This window comes from Patagioenas fasciata, chromosome 5 (genome assembly GCF_037038585.1).
Source record: "Patagioenas fasciata isolate bPatFas1 chromosome 5, bPatFas1.hap1, whole genome shotgun sequence".
Taxonomy (NCBI): domain Eukaryota; kingdom Metazoa; phylum Chordata; class Aves; order Columbiformes; family Columbidae; genus Patagioenas; species Patagioenas fasciata.
In genome coordinates this window covers 3,191,093-3,214,348 of record NC_092524.1, presented here as the reverse complement: position 1 = coordinate 3,214,348, position 23,256 = coordinate 3,191,093, and the positions used below count along the sequence as shown (strand labels likewise).

Here is a 23,256-nt window from a genome sequence, read left to right as displayed (position 1 = left end):
AATTATACTGTAATGCGACTTCTTCATTTGCACTGTTTCCTGCAACCTGGGTGTTTTCAAAGCACAGCACATCTTATGTTGATCGAACTTGTGGAAACTACTAAGCAATAATTTAATGCCCCTGATTAAAGGTCTTACAATTGGTCAGCCAAGGCTATAGCTTGCATTGACTTTAGAAATGCTCCTGAACTCTCAAGAGCAACTCCTACATATCAGCTGCTGTGGATATTAATAACATGCAGAGACATCTTTGGCTATAGCGATGCAGGAGCTCCTCACCTGGTGTGGTGGAGCTCCCTATAGTGAGGGTAAAATTCACCTACATTGGCAGCAAAGCTGCTTTGCAGGTCACTCCAGCTCCTGATGATTCCCAAAGGAGCTGGGGACCACCCTAAATGTCACGATCTTCCAAACAAAGTGCAGAAAACACGTCTTGCATGTTGATCTTTCTCTAATTTGCGTACATAGCTCTGCGTGACTTTAAATACATGTCAGTGAGCATGTGTATATATTATAAAACATACTCCACTGTCCATTCTTCTCCCACTGGGTAGAAGATGAGAGAAAAGCCCACGGCAGATGTTAGTCTTGCTGCTTAAACCCTGCTGAGGGGCATTCAGATAAAGGAGTAGTGAATGGTTATAAGAGTCTACGGAAGAGACATATTTCTATCCGCGAGATCAGAGTCTATGATGTGATGAATCCCAGTAGTGCCACTGACTCACACTCCCAGGCAGAAGCTCTTCAGAAGGAAAATGAGAAAGAAGAGACCTCAGAGGGAAATGTCAGGGTAGTCATTTTCTCATAGGACTCTTTTTGGCAGCTGGAGATAGCGACTCCGTAATAACATGTTGAAGTTTGGAAGGGGGATTCCTCCGGAACGGAAATGTCCTTAGAAGGACCATTTCCTTAACTGAATTCAAGCCTGTGGGAAACTGTTACCCTATGACGAGCTCTTCTAAACTAGATAGGATTTATATTTATTCTTAAATTGTGTTTTATTTTCGGCAGCTCCCCCACTGTGACTTGACATCCCAGAAACAAGACCCTTCTCATTCTCAGAAGCCAGAAACACTGCTAACAAAACTTACTCAGAATTGTCTTCATCAGCTCTACTTACTTGATAACATTTTCTTTCCATTCAGCTATTCCTTTCTCTACTAATTCTGGAACAGCTGTTGTGCATATGAAAATTTAAGACCATTTTGCTGGAGACATATAATTCAAATCAAGAGAAGCAAAGAAAAGAGTTTTATCCCTAACTTGATTATATTTCTGTTTTGTGAGGTTTGGATTTTGCATGGTGAGACTTAGAGACAGGTGCTGAATAAACGCTGTCTTGGAAGAGAGCCCCAGTTTTGAGGTTTAATTCTGAGTGGATGTTGTGGGTGTTGGGGTGTCTAGAAGATTTAATTCACTCTATTAAATTCCCATTGTAATTTTTCTCAGCTACATGACTGCAACAGCTCATCTTGCATTGGGATGATTGTTTTAGGCTTTTTGCTTCCTCTGCAGACCTTGCAATCTCAGTCTGAGATCTAAGAATGAGACTGGATTCATTCCTAATTGCACACCCTCACAAGAAACAACAGATTTGCCAGTTTGCCCAGTGTCTTCCGTGATATTTCTTAATCTCATTAACTCCCCGAACTCTATTAATGTGAAACGTACTCATATAATAGACTATTCTGCTGATTATGTGCAATGTACGGACAGCTTCTAGATCGATATTCGACTTTTACTGGTTGTTCAGATTTGGCAGTAGTGATGAATGGTAAAATCTGCTATTAATAGCTGAAGTGTGATTCCACACAAGCACAGCAAGGGGCTGACACTTTCCCTGATGTTCAAAGCAGAAGCACAATCTAATATTTTGTTCTATACTTGCCCTATAAGTCTTCCAGTTTTCACACAAGGGTGAGAATTCGGTGACTTCTGGTGTTCCATTTCCCATGAGACTTCGTTGCGTACACTGACATCTCTTGGAAAAGCTGCTGAAAATTCAGGAGTCTTTTAACTGATGAAGTGAAATTCTCTCCCAAGCGAGAGACACGCTGGGTCAGGTGCTGTTTTAAACCTCCTTTGAGGACTAAGCAGCAACAAGAGGGAGTTATTAATACTTTGCCAGCCCTCTGCCAAGGGAGAGCAAAAGCGCCAGCGAGACGCTCCATGGATGGTGTGTTCTGATGCCAGAGACTGCTGGGGCCTTGGATTGGCAATTTGGCTTGAATCTCATGATGTAATGGGCACAAATCCTAGAGGAAAACGCTCCCACGCTTCAGGTTTTGCACCTGAATTCAAATATTCCCACTGTCCATGTTAGAAGTCAGCAAGGACATAATGACATCCTGTGCTACACGTCGCCACATCAAATAATTACGTTTCAGGGACTTTTCTTTTCAGAAACACAACTAAAAAATCTTTCTGACATGCAACCAAACCACTCTTTAGCACTTGCATTCAGCTCAGTGTCTAGAGTTCAAATTTATGCTAATAGACAGGTAATCTGGAGGTTTATGTTATAGATACATTTTTTCATGCCTGTAAGCAGGCAAGAGCTATTAAAGCCAGTTAAAATCACTGAACTCCCTTTGTTATTGTAGTTGAACTTGGAAAAAACAATGCTGAGTTTTAGATTTTCAGAAAGGTGAAGAGTATCTCTGTTTCACTCTTAAGGTTGTTGCTGTTTTTCATAATGAACTTGAATTACTTGCCTGGTAGTAACACAGGCACTTGCAGAACCAGGTAATGTGAAATATTATTAATAACAGTCTCTTGCCAGACTTAATCCCAGAGCCAAAGCAGCAAAATACCTACAAGTTTCAAGGGAAAAGATGGTTTGTGCTTGGTCAGAGTGTGCTGCAATAGATATTCTCTGTATGGTTAATATTTTTTGTGATCCCAGATCATCTTGGAGGGGAAAAAAGGGAATAAAGCTCAGATGCCAATGCCTTAGTGCTTGGGACTGATGATTGTGCATTTTCTTCTCTCACAGTGCATTTGTACAGGCATTTTATGCTGTAAAACTCCAGTAAAAATCAGACTGGTGGGTTTTTACAGCACCTCAAACACCTTGCTTTGTGTGAATCTTGGATGAGCAAAGTCTTCTTGGGTAAATTTTCTCTCCTCAATCTTCCATAATCATTTCTTTTATTACACTTAAAGCATCTCTGATACGTTCATAAAAATATAGTCATACTTTTATTTGTAATTTAACGCCTCTAGAAACCAGACTTGGCAGCCAACACACGGGCAAGCATTGACATGTGTCTTGTGAGAACAGCTTCTTCCTCTTGAATAAATGCCATTAATGTGCTGGGAAGTTCTGTGGTGATTCACATCTGAACACTGCAGAGCGGGACAGAGGTTTTAAATGCTACATCTACGTTTAGGTATAGATTGCACCAGGTAATTAACCTGGAAAATGGGATGCAGAGCAACGTGAAAATTCTTACACAGACTAGATTTCCAGTCACTAAATATTGCATAATAATCTAAGAGAAATAGAAATCTTCATTATGAAGCTTAAAAAGAACCTCAGGATGGAATGCACGTTGAGCGTAATCCTGTCTAATTTCTACTTCGTCAGCTGTAAAATTCATCTGCTCATTAAAAAAAAAGTCAACTAAACCAAAGTTTATGAAACGTATGTTTGCATTTAAAACTGTTTTGCTGTTCATTCTCAGATGACTCTGGAGACATGGCCTGTGTTATAATACCACTTCCATTAAACATTGGAAGCTCAACTTTTTGCACAAAAATTCACACAAACATTCTGCTCTTAATCTAAACAGAGGGGTTATGAACTGAACCTTCAAACAGAAACATTCAATATTTGGCTTCTCAGCTCAGTAGCACCAATATGCTATGCCAACTATCATGCACTGTAATTAATAATTGTTGTAAAAAATGATCTTTAAGGCAGAATATCCACTGCATATAGCTTGTCTGCTTTTTTAACCAAATAAGGTAATAGGGCATTTTGCTGTTTATAGTAGCAACATGAAATACGATGTTTCAAACTGTTAAAGAAAACACATTTAAACTTTTCCTGCCCATTTCCAAGTTTCTTCCACTTCTAAAAAGAAAATTAAACCAAACCAAATCTGGTTACGGTTTTCTAGCAGATTTACAGAACCCTCCATTTTTCACTTTTCAAAACACTTTAACAAAGCTGCGGAGACGAACAACATATCACCCAAGTTCTGGCATTTGCGCGAGGATTGTACACACAGTTCAGAAAGAGTAAACATGCAAAAATCAATGCCAGAGAATGACAGAAAGCGGAACTAATTAAAGACGCCCAAGCAAAAGGGATCATTTTCTAAGACAAACACATCAATGTTTATCACACAAATACAGTTGGTGCTGTAGTGAATCTGATGGTATTTATAAATACAGATCTGGCACAATAACATCTTGGTAATCATCAAATGAATGCTAATAAAAAATATATGAAAACTTAAGCCCTACACTAGATGACTCTCAAACTGCTGCTTTAGCCTCTTATCAAAACTTCAACATTATCTCGTCTCGCACCATCCTAAAATTTTTAACGATCAAACATTTGTTGCTGTTCCCACTTGACACTGTAACTTCATTGACTTAACCAGAGTTGCTTTTAATTACACCAGCGAGATTCAGACCATGTAGTCCTCATTAAACATTTCTTTTCTTACGTTTTTCTTACCCTGCAAGTCCAGTAGCTATTTCACAGATGCCAGGTCAGGTTTTTTGCATCTGTTGAGTGTTTGATATTCAACAACAGCAAATTGACATGACCCCAGAATGCTGAAACTACCATCAGCACCCCCCTTTTTTCACAGCCAGGTTCTTTAAGGCAAGGCACACATATTTATTAGTACTTTGCTCTGTTTCTAGCACGGTGTGCCATGGAAATAAAGACATGTGAAGGGAGCAACTATCACCTACACAGAGGGTAGAAAATGGTGAGGAGGGATGAATGTATGGATGTGTTTGAGTTTTATGAGCTCTGTGTGCTTCTGAATTCAGGTTAATTGTGTTTTTCTGATTCCCCGGTGTACTTTGTTATCTAGTATATCTGAGATTTCTGACTGCTTTTGAGTTTTAACCATATCAAATGCATTCAGGAAACACTGGTTCCCTTTAAGCTACAGCTCCAGAGCTCATGAATGAAATTCAGCTGTGCAAAGTTCCTGCTGTCATCAATACAAATTCAATATGCAAAACAAAGGGGGAGTCTGCAGCAAATCTACACAGCACAGGTAAGAAAGAGAGCTGTGCCTGGAAAGATTTACTTTTGAGCGTGAGGTTTTGGGTTTGGAAAGGTTAAGGTGCTTTGCTTTGGTAGCATTGTCTCTATCACATCAAGAGTGTCTTTTTATTTTTTACATTGTCTTGAGTGGAAATTTAAATGCAACAGCAAGAAAACCAGGTTGTATTCATCATTTGACTTTATTTCTGCTTGGCTGATTAGTAAGAGAATTTCCTGCCTGCAGGAAAGATCCGTGCTTTGGAAAGAACACTTTATTCCAGGTTGATTGAAACATTATATGTTGTAGCTGACACGGCGAATGAAATAAAATTCAGGAAGTTTGCATTGCTGCCTGAAATGAAGTTTTATCGGACCTGACATCCATGATGTTAGAAGTTCCAGTATCCACAATGGGGCATTTTGTAGCTTTTCTGTGATTGATTCCAGTTCAGGCTCTAGTGTCACATTTGGCACCACAGTTATTTAAGATGTTAGAAGGAGCCCTTCACTCTTTCCCCTTTTCAGAGCTGCCTGCTGCTCTGGACCATCACCAGCATAGGTGCTGTCACGTTGTGAAATGGCTGGAGGAACTGATTCAACTGAAAACAAAACAAAACGTTCTTTTCCCCCTCCCTATTTGACGAAACTGTGTGAGTAGTTTCTCTTATTCTTGCAGACACAGAGTGCAAAGGAGTAAGGGCAGCAATAAAAGGCCCAGCAAGGATTAAGCCAGTGCTGCCACCAAAATGTATTCCTGCAGAACCATAATCACCGTATAATTTCATTATCATGCATGGACTACCATGCTTCCCTAAACCAACGCATCCAAACCCCCGAAGACTTGATTTATCTGTCTGAAGGAGATATATTAAGTACCATGCGTGGATGAGAAACAGATGTTTTGTGTGAATGTTAAAAATTCCAGGACAGTTTTTACAATGATAAAGATTGCCCTGGTGTCCTTGGCCACCTTCCCTGGTGTTGTCATTTGTCTGTTGTTTGGATCCACTGCAGAGATGGATGCTGCAGTCATGTTTAGTGTAAGGCATCTATCAAAGGCATCCCAGAAGCCTAGGGCACATGCGTAAAATACCTGCAGAGAAAGAAGGAAAGAACATAGATGAAAGGAAGGTAAAAAGGATCAAATATACTTATCTAAGGGAAAAAGAGGAGGTAAACATGAAGGCAACTGTAGAATAATGATTCATGAGAAGTGAGCAAAACATGAGGATGTTAGGGAATGTTGATTTCTAAAGCCCTGAACAAAAGCCTCAGGTGATGTTCTGTTGGCAATTGTGGAACAGGAACAGTTCTGCTGGAAGTGATGCTGTACGGTTCAGCACAAGAAAAGCTCAAGCTCTTGCAAGTGCAGGAATTACCACTGTTACCAGCACACACACGCAAAGATGTCTGTATCATAAACAGTTGGAGACATGTGGCATAGTGCAAAAAAACCCACAAGTATTTGGGGAATTAAGTAAAAATAAAGGGGGAAAAGTTTTCTTAGGCAGCAGTCAGACACTCCTAAACCAACTTGCTCTTCTCAACTCCATTCCACCAACTATTTAGGTGATGGAAGAAAAAGCCCCTCTCACACACCTACAAACTTCATAAAGCCAGAGACTTTTCTGGTTTCAAGGGCTGGGAAGTGCAGCTGAAAGCCACTGTTGCTGAGGTTGGAAAAGCTGGGCTTTGGCCTCAGGTTTGCAGGAGGGATGGCCTTTTTTTCATAGTAACTGTGCCTGTTGTCAGTGATGTACAAGGTAAACATTTAGACATGAGAACTAAAGCACAGACAAGTTAGCTGACTCATATTCACAAGCAAGGTAGTTAATGGTGTGAAAAGGATTCACATCTCTTGACTCCCTCTTCTGTGTTTTATCCACAAAACCGTTGTTAAGACACAGGATACTTCTGAGTTTATGGTGAATTTAAAGAATACATTACATCATCAACACATATACATTTACAAAGGCAAAAGAGTTTTCTCAGTCTGGAAACAATTAGTTAATTAGCAGTTCTACCTACGTGAAATAGGTAAGAAATAAGAAACAATACTTTAATGGCTACAAGCAATTGTATTTTCATGTCTACAAATTGGAGGGTATCTGAGCAAAGAAACTTAACAGCTGTGATTACAGAGCAGTCAAGTTTATATTGAATGCAATTAATGCAGAGGGATTTCTAATCCAGCAGTGACCTTCTGCTGCTCTCCCCAACCTTCCAAGAGACCTTCTGCCTTTTTACTACACAACTGCCTCTATCTCTGTTCTGGGACAGACAAACTGAGAGTAGAGGTTGCCCCTTCTGCAGGTTTCATGATTGGAAATCCACTGATAAATCCTTCTTAAATGTGGCAGACAGACTGACGCAAGAGCGAACAGGCAGTTCATAACCTATGTGAACACAGAGGATGGGAAAGGCAATTCTGTGCAGGTCCAAACAGGGCAACTTATCAGGAAAATCTTCACAGCGAGATCTGTGTCATTGTAGAATCATTTTCCCAAGCAGAATCATAGAAGCTTGAAACTTTCATGCTTGGATCATCATCATATGAATGGTATAATAATCCTGTGCATGGCATGACTACATGGCTAAGCCATTTTAACTCTATACGGGCTCGTGCAGGGCTCAGCTGTGATTTTAAATAAGTGAATGTAGTTCAGCACTTGCAAAAAATATATTTCCTCCTTGTGATTGTTATCTGGTGACTTAGGGTCCCACCCAAACGAGCTCTCATTTAGGGGAGTCTGGTTTGCGACCTCAAGTTCACCTGGAAAGTGTTAATTCCTTTGAAAACTAGTTCTACCAGTGTTTGTTTAGGCTGGGAAGAGGGAAAGGCTGGATGGATAATTACCTTGAGAATTAGAAGAACATAAAAAATCCAGGAAAAAGGAGCGCACACCTCAGAAAGCAGGAAAAACCCAGGGAGGAAACCCACAGCGCCTGAAATCAAAGACGAGAAAAATAGCCAAGTTAGAAAGAGAAGTATTCTGTCAAAACCATTCACTGAAGTCCCCAGAGCGACTCGTTTTCATTCATTGCACAAGAACACTGTGTTCCTTTGAATTCGGTGATCTTTTATAGCAACAGCGGGAAAATGAAGAACAACAGGTCTTTCACATATGTAACCTTACAACCTGACCCGGGATCTTGCAAGGGGGGTAGAGAAACACAGCAGAAAGTCAGCAGATAGGAAGGTGAGCAGTCGGAGCTCAATATATAATAATAAATTGTCCTTCCACCACAGGTCTGCTCTCAGGATTTACAGGGTGCTGGGTCCCACGCTCACCCTCTGCGCGGGGGCAAATTCCACTTGTTTGTATGCACAGATGCCCATATTGCAATAGATGGGATCGTGCTGCATTAAGAACTTTTAGATCTTAATTTATACTTCAAGACTTTTTTTTAGTCCGCTTCACTATGGAAGTGCAAAGAAATCGAAAAGGGGCTGGAAATTTGAGTAACACAAACATCGGTTAATGGTCCTTTAGCTCAATTTTGCATTTTGGGGCGTCTTTGCTTAAAAGCTGGGTTGCTCTTTACAAAGGCAATGAAACAGGATTCCACCTTCCAAGAGAACCATCTGCGGTCAGAAATAATTCAAATTCTAACTAGTAAAAGAAATGAGGCAGCATAATATGCACATGCCAGGGATTACTTTCCCAGTCATTTCAGATGAAGGAATGATAAAGCATTGCATTGTTTCCCTTTCTTTTCAAAATCCATCTCACTTGAGAAGACTATCAAGACTTGGAACAGATTTGTTTCTGATTTGCCGTATGTGAACAGTTTCTTGCTCCACTAGCTTGTTGGTGCCCCCTTGTGTTTAGAGGAATATGATAAAGATCAATTGAGCCTGCGACCCTTTTAAGACACAAGGTTCACGGAGAAGAACTTAAATAACCATATTTGAGAAAGGTATGAAAATTAGGGCAGAGGAAACAAATATTTCAAAAAGCTTTTTGAAGAATTGAAACCAGATTTTTAGCTTGTAATTTTTCAGAATTGTCTTTACATAATACTTCCAAATGTTACCACGACCACTGATAAATTAAAGGTATTTACAATACACAAGTAAGTGTATTTTTAAAAGTATTTAAACAAATATTCGAAGAGAATATTGAGATTTATTCTCTTAATTCTGTCCAGGCTTATTGTTCCCGTGCATATTATCAATAATCGAATATTACCGTAGGTATCCGAGGGCTTGTTTTCAGGTACCATTATTTCAGGTGTGTGTGTTGTTGTGTGCAGGATACAGAGGTGCAAAGGGAGTTGGAGCAGAATCAGCCCCTGGAAATTCTCTTACTGTGTCACCGATTCCCATTCAGACCTTTGTGCCGAGTACATCACTTCAGAGCTGTCGAAATCCTCGTCTTCAAGTGCACGTGTTGGCACCTTCCCATATAAATTCAACCTGCTGTTAAGATAAGAGAACGGTGTATAAGTACCTAGGTTTTAATTTCTTGTTGGAATAACTGATAAAATAGGTCAAATTTTAAAAGTTACACGTGGTACCAATGACCAGATCTCCCCCTTATTCTTGCACAGCAAGACAGAATAGGGAAAAAATCTCACGTTTTTCAGTCCCAGAATGAACACAGAAGAATTTGGGTCAGTGAACATGTTGCCAAACACATATTTTACTGTGGTCCTGCTTAATGGCAGAAAATTGCCTCCAACACTTCTGTTGTGACTTAGGAGCACAGGATGAAGTGTGTCAGTTGAAAAAGAACTGCCAGACTATGGCATCAAGTTTGAGAAGAGCGAGGACCAGACGTGGGTTGGGTTGGTGGTAACCATCCCAGCATAAGGCAAGAATCCAGCAAGGGAACATGCAAGAGCTGATTTTGTGAAGAATCACCAGAAATCTGTGTGAAAGGATCTATTTCCCACTTTGATCTAACTAAATACTACACACAAACCTTCTCAAAACCGCTCAAATTCAGTTTTCACCTGTGGCCAGCAAGAGGCTGCTGTGAATTGCATTCTCCACCTGGTACCTCTTGGATCACAGCCCTACCAAAAGTAATAGTGAAACACCCTTTCTTCTGTTCTTGCAGAGATGTCTCTTTGACAGCCCCAAGGTGAGCTACTAAAAACTCTCAAATGATAGATTGACACCCAAGTGGTGCAATTAAAGAGATTTATTAAGATTAGGTGGAGAAGGTGACATCGAAGTTGAATAAATGGTCTGGATGTCACACCTACCCTGACATGCGGCAACAACTAATTGGAGAAGTTCTACCTCGGCTTAGTCACAGTGAATAAGATGCCATGAGTTTACATTTTGAGGTTTTGTACAAACATTTTTATCCCTTCTTGTCCAGCCCTCTCCTCTTGTCACCCAGCCTGGCCCACAATTTTTTGGCCTTTCCATCACCTTGGTTTTGTCATCCCTTCCTACTTTGTCTGACTTCCCACCCTGATTTGCACCAGTGATGCTTTAAAGAAAGCAGAGATACAAGAACACACTGGTCTCAGCATCAGCCATTTGCTTTTAAAACATCAGCAGTATTTTAGTGCGTTTGTGTACAATAACAACAGACATGGTTTGTTGCTCTTAATTACCCAGCTGGATATAGACAAGCTAGCTGTATTTACAGATATATTGCTGGCAGGTATGCGGTGTTCAATCTGACCAGGAAACAATCACAGCTGCATTATTTTATTTGTATAGATTCAAAGCACAATGTAAAAATGTCTATATTGTTTCTTGCACGCATTTGATATGCAAAAATATGAGCATGAGGCAGTTCTCCAGGATCAATTGAAATTCGTATCAGCAATATAGACAACCAGGTCTGAGCACCAAGACCAGCACTTATCGATTGCAGGTGATGCTCTGTCTTCCTAAGATCCTGCAAACCCTGTCCCAGATGGATGATTGCACATTAAATCATTCTTCAAAATCTTCTGTATTTCTTTCTTTCTTTCAATACCTGTCCTGCAGAAACACGGAGGTTTGAGGCTGGAAAAGTGAAGACAACCAGTTCTTTAACCAGCCTGTCATCCTCAGAGTTTCTCATGCAGGTCCTTGGATATTGGTGCTTTGGAAAATACTGGTGAATCGCCCTGAGCTTGCTCCTGACTCACAGCCCTGGGCCGGATTCTCAGCTCATTGTTCCCTTGTTTCCAGGGAGTCTTTACATAGATCCTGACTGAATTCATGATTCACGTGTTTAAACCACAAACACCTTGGAGATAAACTGTGGATATTAAAATGAGTAATGTAACCAGTTTGAAACAAACAAAAATGAAAACCACACAACAAAAAAATAGCAAATACCTGTTACCAGCACTTGTAACTGACTATATGAAAGCAGAGAATTTAAACCTATAATTCAGTCATATGTCTAATTTCACTGCTAACACCTAATGCCCATGGAAAGACCTTGTAATATTTCTGTGTCACCTGGGAAATAATTGCTGGATGTAGACCACTGAGACTTGCACTATCATACTTAAATTCAAAAAAAGAAGACAATGATCACGTATAATATAACCCAAATATTAGTGCAACAGGTTATCTGATGTTCTACTACAATCTGGTGCAGTTATAACTTCAGATGTTCACGTATTTATGCAAGTCCTAACTTCCTACGTTCAAACCTCTTCACTACTATCGAATCTCTGAGCTTTGCAGAACTTAATCTCTAGTGAATATCAAATCTTGAGCTGTTTTAGTGGCATATCTGCCGATAACTACTGAGGATATGAGAGTATTTGGGTCCTGGCATGTGAAAACCATTGCTGCTCATGGCGAAACTCCCATTCCCATTGATGCAGTGTTTAAAAACTTGTCTCTTAGTGAGCTGCTGGTCCATGAAAGATGCTATTTCTGCTCTAGATGTCTTGTAGATGACTGTAGCATATGGGTAACAGCCTTCCAGTAACCAAACCACTTAAAGGGTATTAGTGGGAGTCATTGTTAGTTTGTGTCTTACAATAAAAGGCTTTGCTGCTTCCTTTATAAATGGTGCAGCAATCTCAGGTTCAAAAAAGAAGTTACAGTGAACACCTGGACTAAATGTCTGTGCAGGGAGACGCTGCCTTCTATAATGCAAAGGGTGGCAAGTTGAATCACAGCTAAATACTTCGCCCTTTTTTCCTCTGTATGATTCAAATGGCGGTAAAGCTATAAGAGTCACTTCTAGTAAGCAATTTTCTTATTTTAAACCACATTGCTTAAGACCCAAGCTGCAGAGGCAGGTCAGAGCGTGCAGCTGCAGTTTGCACATGGAAGCACTGTGGGCTGACTTCTGTTTCGGACCATATGAAATCAAAAAGAAAAGCAAAGATGCATGAAAACTGTTCTTATTTTTCTGATCCTGGTTACCTGAAACTTCAGTTCAAGAAGATAATTAACAGCTGCTGCTGTTAGCCACATAGATCAAAGAGAAGGGAACCTACGCTTTCACGTCTATGTCTGTGGACTAGCAGACTTGCCCTATAGAAAGAAGGGATTGAGGTTAGGAAAAGCTTTTTTTTAAGTGCAAGGATAACTGTAAGCACAAGACTAGACTAGTGCAGAAGTTAAACTGATGATGGAGATCTCATAAGTCAGGAAAACTCAGATCAGCAGTAGCCTGGGTCAAATTGAATCTGATAGATCTGTCTCTGATAGAGAAGGATACAGGATCCAAAGACAGAGGGTTAAAAAAACCCTGAAGTGGCTCACTTTCAGTCCCCCACCCCTCTGGCCAGTGTAGCTGGGCTGTCATAATTTCCTTCCATGAGTAGCGAGGGGAGAATCAGAGACCAACTGTGACTCACATGGTCTGAGTCAAATCTTCTCTCTTGGCTTTTCCTGTCAAAGAGTTTACAGCATCTTCTAATTTAATTTCAAAGTCCTGGCTGGGCTGTTGGGTGGTGTTACTTCCAACTGTAAATCGCCGAGGGAAGAAGTGGGAGGTGCCTCTAACTTTTGTAAAATGACACTTGGAAACTTCAGCAGCATTAATGGGAACCCCCTGTGCATTTACATAGTGGCTGATCATAACTAGCGAAAGCATTTCATGGGCACATGAGAAAGGGAATAGTCTTCACATAAGCAGAAGTAGGGGGGTTTGCCTGCTGATTTTTTTCTGCTCTTATGCAAAACTTCATTTTTCACTTCTCTTACGTTGTCTAAACTTGTGGAAAATCAGTCATCCTAAATATTTATTCTTTATTTAGGGAACGTGTGGTGACCCCCAGCCTGCTTCTGCCATTGGCGCAGGCAAAGACCTGCAAAGTAGTGGATGTTTCTCACTATAGACATTGTTTGATTCGGTCCTTCAACTCCCTGCAGCTTTGAGTATATATTTGGCATACTAGGCATTACTATTTACAAACAGTAACATTTTTCTCACTCAACTTTGTCAAAATGTTAAATCATAAAGAAAAAAAAAGACTGTTCAGAGAAGTAATATTTAATATAAGCATGAAGAGAAGCACTTGCAAGATTGGAGCACTGATAAAATAATGTTTTTAGCATTATCTGCTCAATAATTCCAACCCAGAACGAAGCTTGACCTGAATGTACATAACAAACAAAATATTCTGTGCTTTAGCATTTATGTAGAGCTCATGTAACTAAGTTTATGCAGCCAAAAGTCTTGCCATACTCTTGAGGTCCATCTAGCCCAGGACCCAGTGTCTGTCAGGGCTAAGCAGCAAGAAAAAGAGATAAGAAACAGAACATCCTTCCCCACAAATGCCTTTCCAACAACCAGAGGCTTAAGAGCTTACTGAGCTGAAAATTATAGCCAGACTACTTTGTGCAGTAGACACCAATGGACCCATTTTTCATAAATGTTTCTCAAGCTTTTTTAAAATAAAGCTATGCTTTTGGCTTCACTTGTATTGCGTGAAAACGCAATGATGCTCTGTATCTATAGTTTTATTTACTACTATATATTAATCTATGTAATAATCTTGTGGTTTCAGCATATATGTAGAAAAAATACGTCTCCCTGGTTATATTATTCCTGCCACTTGTTAATTTCTCTGGCTATGCCTTAGTTTTTATATTGTGACATATTCCCTGTTTATCTTTCTCGCACTGCCTGTGATTTTAGGGCTCCCTGGAACCCAGTTCTTTACCTCGTACAAAACATATCCATTAACTTATTTATACTGGTGTGTCAGTGACAGGCCAGGGGGCAGAGGGACCGCCACTGTCACAGCCACGGCCAGGCTTTGTTTCACCATCATGTGATTGCGTTCATACCATTTCGGGTGCCTGCCAGGGATACGGGCTCTTATCTCCGGATGCCCCAGCTGAAAGTGTTTCCCTGGCTTCACTGCACGCCCCTCCAAAGTGTAGCAGAGTTCACAAAAATAGTTCAGAGGCAACTGCGAGGCAGAGAGGTGGTTGATGGGCTGCTGTGTTTGTTTTGCCATTTGGGATGGTGGGGTTGGGTTTATCCGCAGAGCATGAGCGCCCTGAACACCCTGAGCCTTTGCTCGGCTCCAAATCCCAGGAGCTGAGGACTGCATTATTATTGTTATAAAGGTACACAATCCATTTTGCAGGAGCAGACCGTAAATATTTCCAGCAAGTGCACTTACTATAGGCATGGATGCCAAGCAGCACTGTCTCCTTCCTAACTGTTAAGAAAGCATTTTTGTTTTATTGCACAGACAGTAGGTTTTCCATCCCTTTACCATTCTTCTCACAAGTATGTGTTGAGATGGCACACTGGGTTTATCACACTCTAAGCAAGAAAACTGTAGCTGGAGTCTCTGTTTCCTATCAGCTCAACCGCCTATTTTAGCTCATGGGGCTCTTGAAAAGACAAACCATTTCTCTTCTGCTCTCGTGCGCAGTTTGGGGTCCGAGCGGTCCCGCTGCTCTGTTCTGTCCCTTCAGGTGCAGGAGCGGTCCAGCCCTTGTAAGTCTAATTGCAAAGTCCGTACACCCACACAGGGAGGAGCCCAGGGAATATCAACAGGTAAACGAAATCATATTTGGAAGCAGCACAGAGTGATGGAGATCGGGCAGACTCTGTCCAAATGCACGATTTTCCTGTTATCTTTATGGTAGGTTCCAACAATGGGTTTCACCAAAGCAGCCAAGGGATCTGCTGGAGCTCGTCTAGGGGAGTGAGAAGGAAATTGTCGTGCCTCAGCACTACCAGGTGGAGCACAGCCTGCGTAGCACACTGAGATTCTTCCATTTCCACTCAAATCCAGACCACGTCAACCCAGGACCTTTTACAATGATACTAGGCAATTAATGTATTTTAAATTTCAGGGTACTTATAAAAGAAATGATTGCCCATTACCACTTAAATGCCTGGAATGAGGCAGTAATGTTGGCTTTATTTTGATTTTTTTCCACGTGTGGCGCTGGAATACAAGTTTGGTTTCTTAAATCCTGCTTGTCAGACTAAAACTTCCTAAAGCTTGTTACAAAATCATGTCATTGATCAGCTGGCCTGCCTCTGGCTAAGCTTTCAGTAGAGAATCACCGGCAGAAAAGGTGGCCCTTTGATGCTGAGTGTGTCTGGGCTGGGTTCCTGCTCCAGCTGCGCTCAGCAGTTGCTCACGGAGCTTGTGGTCATTACGAGATAGGACATAAGAATGCGTCATTATTTCCAGATTTCTTTGTGTTTCACATTTGTAAAACAAATATATATCTGTTGGTCTTGTGCCAATGTTTGGTTCCGTTGCAAGTCTCCATCCAAAATAAATTAATTCTAGGCAAAGGAAAAAGACCACGCTCCCAAGTGCCTTTGATCCCTGGTTAAGCAGACTGGTAAGTGAGGCTTCAGTTCAACACGATCTACTTGCCTGCTCTTCTGCTAATATAAACTAATGTGCATTTCCAAAATAGTCAAAAACATACTGTCTTTAAAAATCACAAAAGATAAAAAGGAATTAAAAGATACATAATGTAGCCTAAAAGCACCCTGACTCAGTTTCAAAGCCTCTGTGGCTTATATTGAAGCCCATATGTGTAAATTCCCCTTTTTATATCTTTACCTCAATGTGTTTTCTATCCCTTGTGTCCAACCCCGAACCAACCCATGAAAGATGCTTTTACGATTTCAAAAACACAATCCCACAGAGGCAGCTGAGCCATAACTTGCTGTCTTTTCAGTAACATAAGAGAGTTGAGAGTGGAATTAGGACCGTGATCTTAAGCAAGAGCTGGGTTTGCTCGCTGTCATGTAGTGAGGAGCCATGTGCCCCCTACTGCCCCTCAGGACCAGGAGGGTCTGGGTACAGCTTCGCGATTAGGGGCTGCGTGCTGAGCCTGCTGAGCCTGTTTCCTTCAAACAGAGCCCTTGCACACTCCTGTCTTTACATTTCTGAGGGTTAAGTGCTCGTCTGCGATTAAAAAAAAAAGAGACAGCAGTCAGAGAATGGTGCAGATAAATCTGTGTCAGTTCTGCCAGAGTGGGTTTCTGCAGCTCTGGATCAGGCAGCAGGTTTGGAGAAGCCCAGGGAATCCCCGTGGGGTACTGAAGAGGGGTTTAAGTCCAGGGAGATGAATAAGCCTGGAATCATATTCTGCTTCTGTGCAAATATTGTAACCATCCAGATGGAGGTGTAAAAAGCAAGTGGCAGCTATTTTACATGTCTTTTTTTGTTTTTTAGAAAAGTTATAAAAGGTAACTTGGTGGTGTTCTGAGAGGGCACAAGTTTGTTGGTGTGTACTGTGATATTCAGAGCATCACTCCTGGGCCAGACCTGGGGAGGGGCAGCAGCCCCGGGCAGGCACAGCCTTCCTGGGAAATTAGAGAATCATTTTGATTGGAAGAGACCCTTAAGATCATAGAGTCCAAACATAAGCTAAATCTAGCACTAAACCGTGTCCCTAAGAGCCTCATCTAAATGGGGCCCTGGCTGCTGCTGTGTCAGTGTGGGTGGCTGTAAACGCTGTCCCAGGTGGGGCAGTGGGAAAAACAGGGTGGGGGCTGAGCTGGGGGAAGGTCCAGCCTGTGCCTTGGATGACGGGAGAGTTGTCACCGCAGCCACAACCGGTGGCTTCACTTTGAGAGCAGACCAAGATGTGGTGTTTGTTTGATTTCTTTTGTTTGTTTGTTGGGGGGGGGTTGTTTGCTTTTTGATTGGTTGGTTAGTTTTATTTTTATTATTATTTAATTTTGTTGTTGTTTTACTTTTGATAAACCAAAAGGTGTGGGATCTTTGACACCCATTCATTTAAAAAAAGAAAAAGGGAAAAAGGAGCGAGGAAATGGTTAAACCCGCTTCATTTCGGGGACTGCCGGGGCGCGCAGGGGGCTCAGCCCCAGCGCACCTCGCTGCCGCTTCCCCGCCCGCGGGCGCGCAGGGCGCGCTGACCTTTGAGCGGGCGCGCTGTCCCCGCCCGGCAGCTGCCGCCGTCGCTCCGGTGCCCGTCGCTCCAGTGCCCGCCGCCCCGCGCCCAAGGTCAGCGCTGCCGCCGCCACCGCAGGTAGGCGCGGAGCTGCGCGCAGCGTGCGCGGGGGCGGAGGGGGCGCGCTCGGAGCTGCCGGCCGGGCGGGCGGGGAGGGAGCGGGAGCGGCGTCACGGGGAGGGCCGGCTCCCCCCGCAGGGCCGCGCTCCCGGCGGGCCGGGCCGCCGCCCGCCGCCCTTATTTAAAGTCTGGCCGGGGGGCGGCGGGGCGCTGCGCGGTGCCGCTCGCTGGGTGAACGCGCCCTCCCCGAAAAAAAGCCGAGGGAGGGGGGGTGGGGGGAAGAAGGGAGGAGGAAGAGGAGGAGGAGGGATCCTGGCAAGTTCAGTTTGGTACCAAGTGGCTGCGGGGCGCGGGCAGGCGATGGATACGGATGAGATCCACCTGCGCAGGCTGCCGGGACCGCGTAAGTTGTGCCGCGGCGGGGGAAGGTGCGGGGATGGGGAGCGCTCCGGGGTGCGCTCCGGTCCGGCTGGGAAAGGGGCTCTGGGGACGGCCGCTCGCCTCGGTCCCCAGTGCCCCGATAAGGGGGTTATTATTAGCATTTCATCGCCTGTTTTTAAAAATCCAGGAGTAATCTCTGCAAAGTAAGAGTGAAATCAAATAGCTGGCTCCCGCCTCCCTCCTCCCTCCCGTCCCCCCCTTCCTTCCCCCTCCTCAAATGCAAACCACGTTAAAGTCCTTTTTACCTACGTTAATGTAGTAATTAAAAGCTCATCTAACCCCAGGAAGCCAATCTAATTATGAAAAATTGCTGGCGTACAAAGTCTATGGGATAAATCCTTGAGCTGATGATTGCTGTTAATTCACACTGTGCCGCGGAAAAGGAGGGGAGGAAAAAAAAAGTATTACAAAATGAAATGGGTCTGTCTCAGATTGTCAGTAATGTTTTTACAGAACTGGCTAAATCATGTATCTCTGTATCATTAACTAATGTGTGCCGCAAAATAAATTATATATATTGGAAGGGGAAAATACATTCCTTGGCTGAGAAGTTACAGAATGTTTAGAGCCAAAGAGCAGATCGTTTAAATGGTAGGGGGTGGGAATTTCCTTGGCTTCCCTCTAGAAATAAATCACAGCTCAGTGTATGTGTGCATGCGTGTGCACCCACATATGCATTTATATAAAATCTTCACGCGCACACCCTGTGTATATAAAACCTTCACGCACACACATTGGAACACAAATTTTACAAGCACTATTTACTAAACGCATTTTTGTACCAGTTTAGAGACAATAAAACTAGAACTGAGATGCTAACCAGGAACATGCTGGAACCCATCTGATTATCCAGCTAAATTGTATACAAATGAAGTAAATTTAGCATGGCACCATTTATAAATTCCATGCTTTACAATCAAAATTCCAAATCTAACTGTTTGCAGCTAAGAATAGCACGGGGAGCCCTTTTCTTTACTCCCTCTTTTTGGATTCCCACGAAACCCGTTATCCTGGAGTCTACTCATTAAATGGCCAAATATTCCACTGGAGTTCAGCCCATTTTGGAAAGAAATGCTGTAAGCTCATCAAACTGTAGGCTAGCCAGAGTGCTCAGAATGAAAAGAAAACTATTTCTTTACATTCTGACACAAACCAGCTGGGCTTTATATCTAAATACCGGGGAATGGGGTCTCTGTGTGCCACTGATTGTCCCGCATTAACTTATTTATTAAAATAAGAAGGAGCTCGAACTTTTCAAAGCTGGAATGGAAGGCAAGTAAAGTAAGAGAAGCTGAGGTGTTATCGCGGTACATGAACAGATATCAGTAAGAGGACTAAATGATAAAATGACACTGACCATTACTCACGAGACAGGTGGCAATTTATCATGAGGTAATCACAGGGACAGGGTGAGAATCCTGAGAAATTGCTGGAGTGGCTTCTTTGTCTTTGAGAAACTTTACATCGTATTTTACAGTGACATTCTCTGTTTAATTTACTGAATCACCCATTAGCAGCACAAACGCTGTGTACCAGCTTCATTAATGAGTTCAAGGAGCAGTTTTGTTCTCGGAAGTGGATGTTTGTATTTCTATTGATAACCTATCCAAAAGAGCTTGTTTGTAAAAGCTGTTGATAAGATGAAAACTCATGTCTAATTACCTAGCAGATCAATGCATTACAGTACAAATCCTATTCAGTTCTCTGGTAACTTGCATTATTGCTGGAGAGACATGTGGAGACCCATCCTTGGTGCTTCTACATGGTCTTTAGACTCAAAAAAAACTGTGTAGACAGCTAAAGAAACTTGCTTGTTACAAGGAGTTTGGGAAAATTGGGGTCTGTGAGAGGATGCTAGGCAGGAAAATGAAGGAGAGTCCATGCTCTCCTTAGTACTGTCACCTACCTACACCCAAAATACTATTTTACTTTTGTCCAGCAAGGAGTTGGTCAAAGTGACCTCAGTGCATTATTTTCAGCTCTTGCGGTGGCATGAAAGGACAGGTGTCCTCGGGTACATCTGTGCCCTGAGGACCCAGATGTGGCAGCTGATGCCTGCCAGCTTATTTTATGCTGATTCTTTCCTCATGTTCTGGGGTAACGAGGTCATCTAATGAAGATGGGGAGAAGGTCAGAACTGGGGTGGGCTCTGGAGGAAGGTCCTAGTATGTTGAAAGGACTGAGGTGCCACCCTGGCACTTCAGAGAAAGGATTTGAGACACTGGAACAAGTGCTCAGGACTCAGGACAGGATTAGGAGCCAAGTCTTCACCTCCTAGATTTCAGCAATCAAAAATCCCCCGAGCAAACATCTGATCCCTTTGAAAACCATGAGGGTTTTTTGTCACCAACTTTAATGTCATCATACTATTACCCCAGAAAATAAATGTTTTCCCCTTTTTCTCTGGAAGATACTGTTCAATCCGGAGATGGGACTTACAGCACAGCTCCATAGGTTTCTCATATGTATCACTCTGCTTCCCATGGTAGCACTGCAGCTATTTCCATTAACAGTGAAAATGATGAAGCATATTAAGCTAATAATTAATCAGAGATGACAAGAGGCTAATAACTGTATTGATTTAATTAGGACTTCTTTCCCAGCTCTGCAACTTACAGTCGTGCACATCATTACCTTAATATTTTAATTTCTAGTAATAACTTATTAATTTCTGGGGATGAGCACATACGCAGCCGCAGGTCTGACTTTGTGCTGGACTGCAGGCTTGTACCTCAGTCCACCAGTAGCTGTGGGAGGCTGTTCTGTACGAGACCAAGAGCAAGCAGGGCGGTTTGCCTGTCCCCGAGAGCTCTTACAGAGTGTTGAGGTGGTGGGAAATGGGACATTGCGGAGTCAGATGTGGTGGATGCGCCGGTTCGGTGCGTGTAGCTCTATGGCTGCGCGCTGCGGTCGTACGGGTGTGACATGAAATATGGGGTGAAAGTAGCGTGCCAAAACAGAAGGCAGGAGAGTAACCCTGGGAAGCAGCAGTATTTATTGGCATCAGGGAGGGAAAAAAATGTCCCTTTTGGCTTTAATTACACCCTTTGGGTTCTGGCGATTTTGAGAAAAGGAAATGCTTGGGGACGTGCTGTGGTTGGAAAATGAGGCTTGCTTTAATTTAGGATCGCTTTGGGGAAAAGGAAGAAAGGAAGAGACTGTAGCGGGCATGACAAACTTCAGGACTTTACTGTGTGAAAGGCTGATGAAGGCTGAGTTTGCTCATCTCCCTCCCATTTTAGTGGGGATACGTAGCACTCCCTGGGGTGTGCTTGGCATCTGACACAACTGAGTCTTCAGCATCCACCCTCCGATACCCAGAGACTGCAAAGGAGGGAGAAGCTGCTCTTGCTAAGAGCACAGCACTGAATACATGGCTGTATTTCACTGTACAGCAAATTTGTGTCTTCTTGGGAGGGGGATCCTGTTAACCTCTGCACGGAGCTCAGCGTCCTGCTCTGGATTATCGAGGTGCTTGTAAATCTTTGCACTGTACCGTGGAAAGGCTGAATCCTCTGCTATACCTTAATTTGCTGCAGAGGGCGATCAGCAGAGGGAGGAGATCTGTGCAAGCCAAAGCATTGAGCATCTTTCAGAGGAGGGTCTGTCTGAGGTCCTTGGCATTGTCCTTAGCAAGATGATGATGAGTTTGACGTACTTCAGTTATAATATAAAACATTCATTTCATATCGAGTTGCTGGGTCACCGTATAGGTGAACCGTTAGACTGATGAGCTCCGTGAATATGAACCAGCACTTCTTTTACTTCTTGCAAGTGTTTTCAGGGATTCTGGAAAAAGTACTTCTGTGCACATCCTCATATACGACGCAAGTTAGCGATAGCGGCATGAAATAGTTCTGCTTGCTTTCAGAGACTGCAAAAGCAGTTTAACTGGGGACAACGTGTGCCAGGATGGGAATATTCACCTTCCTAACCTTACTCGTGTCCTCTGCCAAACTTGAGATGATGGCAGGACTCGCGGTTCTGTTGTAGGTACAAACCCCAAGAGGGGTTTTGACACATGACAAGTTTTCAGGAGTTGGCAGCCCCTGTGCCTTGCTGGGACCCTATCACGGTGTTATTTTCTGTGGTGCCAGGTCATCTTGTGCCAGCTATTAGATCTACGTAATGTAACGGAGTAACGTGAGTAACAATGCACAACTTTTTTCCGGTACTTTGAAGAGCAAAAAGGTAGCGGTGCCTGTCTCCATTGTCATTGCAGGGTAATTTATGGTGAATAAAGGCTTTTTAGAAACAACCGCAATGTCTCCTTGCTCAGGAGGCTGTGAACTCGCAGGAAGCGGAGCTCCTCGTGCCGGGCTGCATTAGTCACCGCCGCCGCTTCATAGACGAGCCCACGTGCCCTCGAGGGACAGAGATTTTTATTTATTTGGTTTAGCCTTTGATTTGTATCCCTCTATTTCTGAAAGCCGTACTACACCCTGGTGGGAGGGCCAGCCCTTCTCCCTGCCCCCTAACCTCCCCGCATCCTCCAGCCTCTCTCTGCAGACAGCTGACCCGCGTCCTTGCCGACATCCTCGCTTCTCCTTTCTTCTCTCTCTTTGTGCCGCACTCCGTGTTCCGTTGTTCCAGCTTCTTTAGCTCTTTCCAGTGCCTTGTCCCTGCGGCTGGCCCACATGCCAGTGTTTTCTCTTCTCTCTTCTTCAAACCCCCACAGTTCACATCTTTGAAGCTCCTGCTGGCAGTCTGTCCTTCCAGCCCTTACGGAAACTATTTCCAGATTTCAACTGATAAAAAGACAGTAGTAACGCTAGATCCAGTCCCATTCCTCTTCAGTATCCTTGTCTGCTTACCTTATCTGTGTATCTGGATTTATTCTTGGCAGCTCTGTATCTGTGCTAGGACCTGGATGTACATTCTTATTCCTATGAGTGGCGTGTTAATAATATATATAATCACTGAAATGTCCTTTCAGGCTGCAGCTCTGAAAAACAGAACCTTTTTTTTTTTTAAAGAACAAACTGACATACCTATGACCTTTTGCACATGATTGTAAGCGCTCCAAGAGAGTTTTAAAACCTGGTGTCTGTTATTAAAAGGCTAAGTGGTTTGCAGGCATTAACTGCTCTTTTTATATCTTAGAAATTATTTAACTTACATCATGACATCAGTGATTACAAGTTATGTGTTCCTGGCTCCCACTCCTGCTGTCTTACCTCTCCCC

General features: G+C 42.9%; 1 protein-coding gene across 5 annotated transcripts in view; it reads left to right on the top strand.

Moving 5' to 3' along the window:
- Positions 1–23,256, top strand: part of ANO1 (anoctamin 1) — a 118,590-nt gene that overhangs the window by 22,973 nt on the left and 72,361 nt on the right. For 2 of the 5 annotated variants that reach the window (XM_065839481.2, XM_071808799.1), the window contains exon 1: positions 17,910–18,033. The exons of 1 other annotated variant lie outside the window; for it this stretch is intronic. In XM_065839481.2, coding sequence (XP_065695553.1) covers positions 17,991–18,033 — 43 coding nt within the window. In that variant the 5' untranslated portion in view covers positions 17,910–17,990. Of the gene's footprint in view, positions 1–17,599; positions 17,649–17,908; positions 18,034–23,256 lie in introns of those variants that run through there. 2 more of the 5 variants (XM_071808801.1, XM_065839482.2) reach the window with 2 other exon arrangements.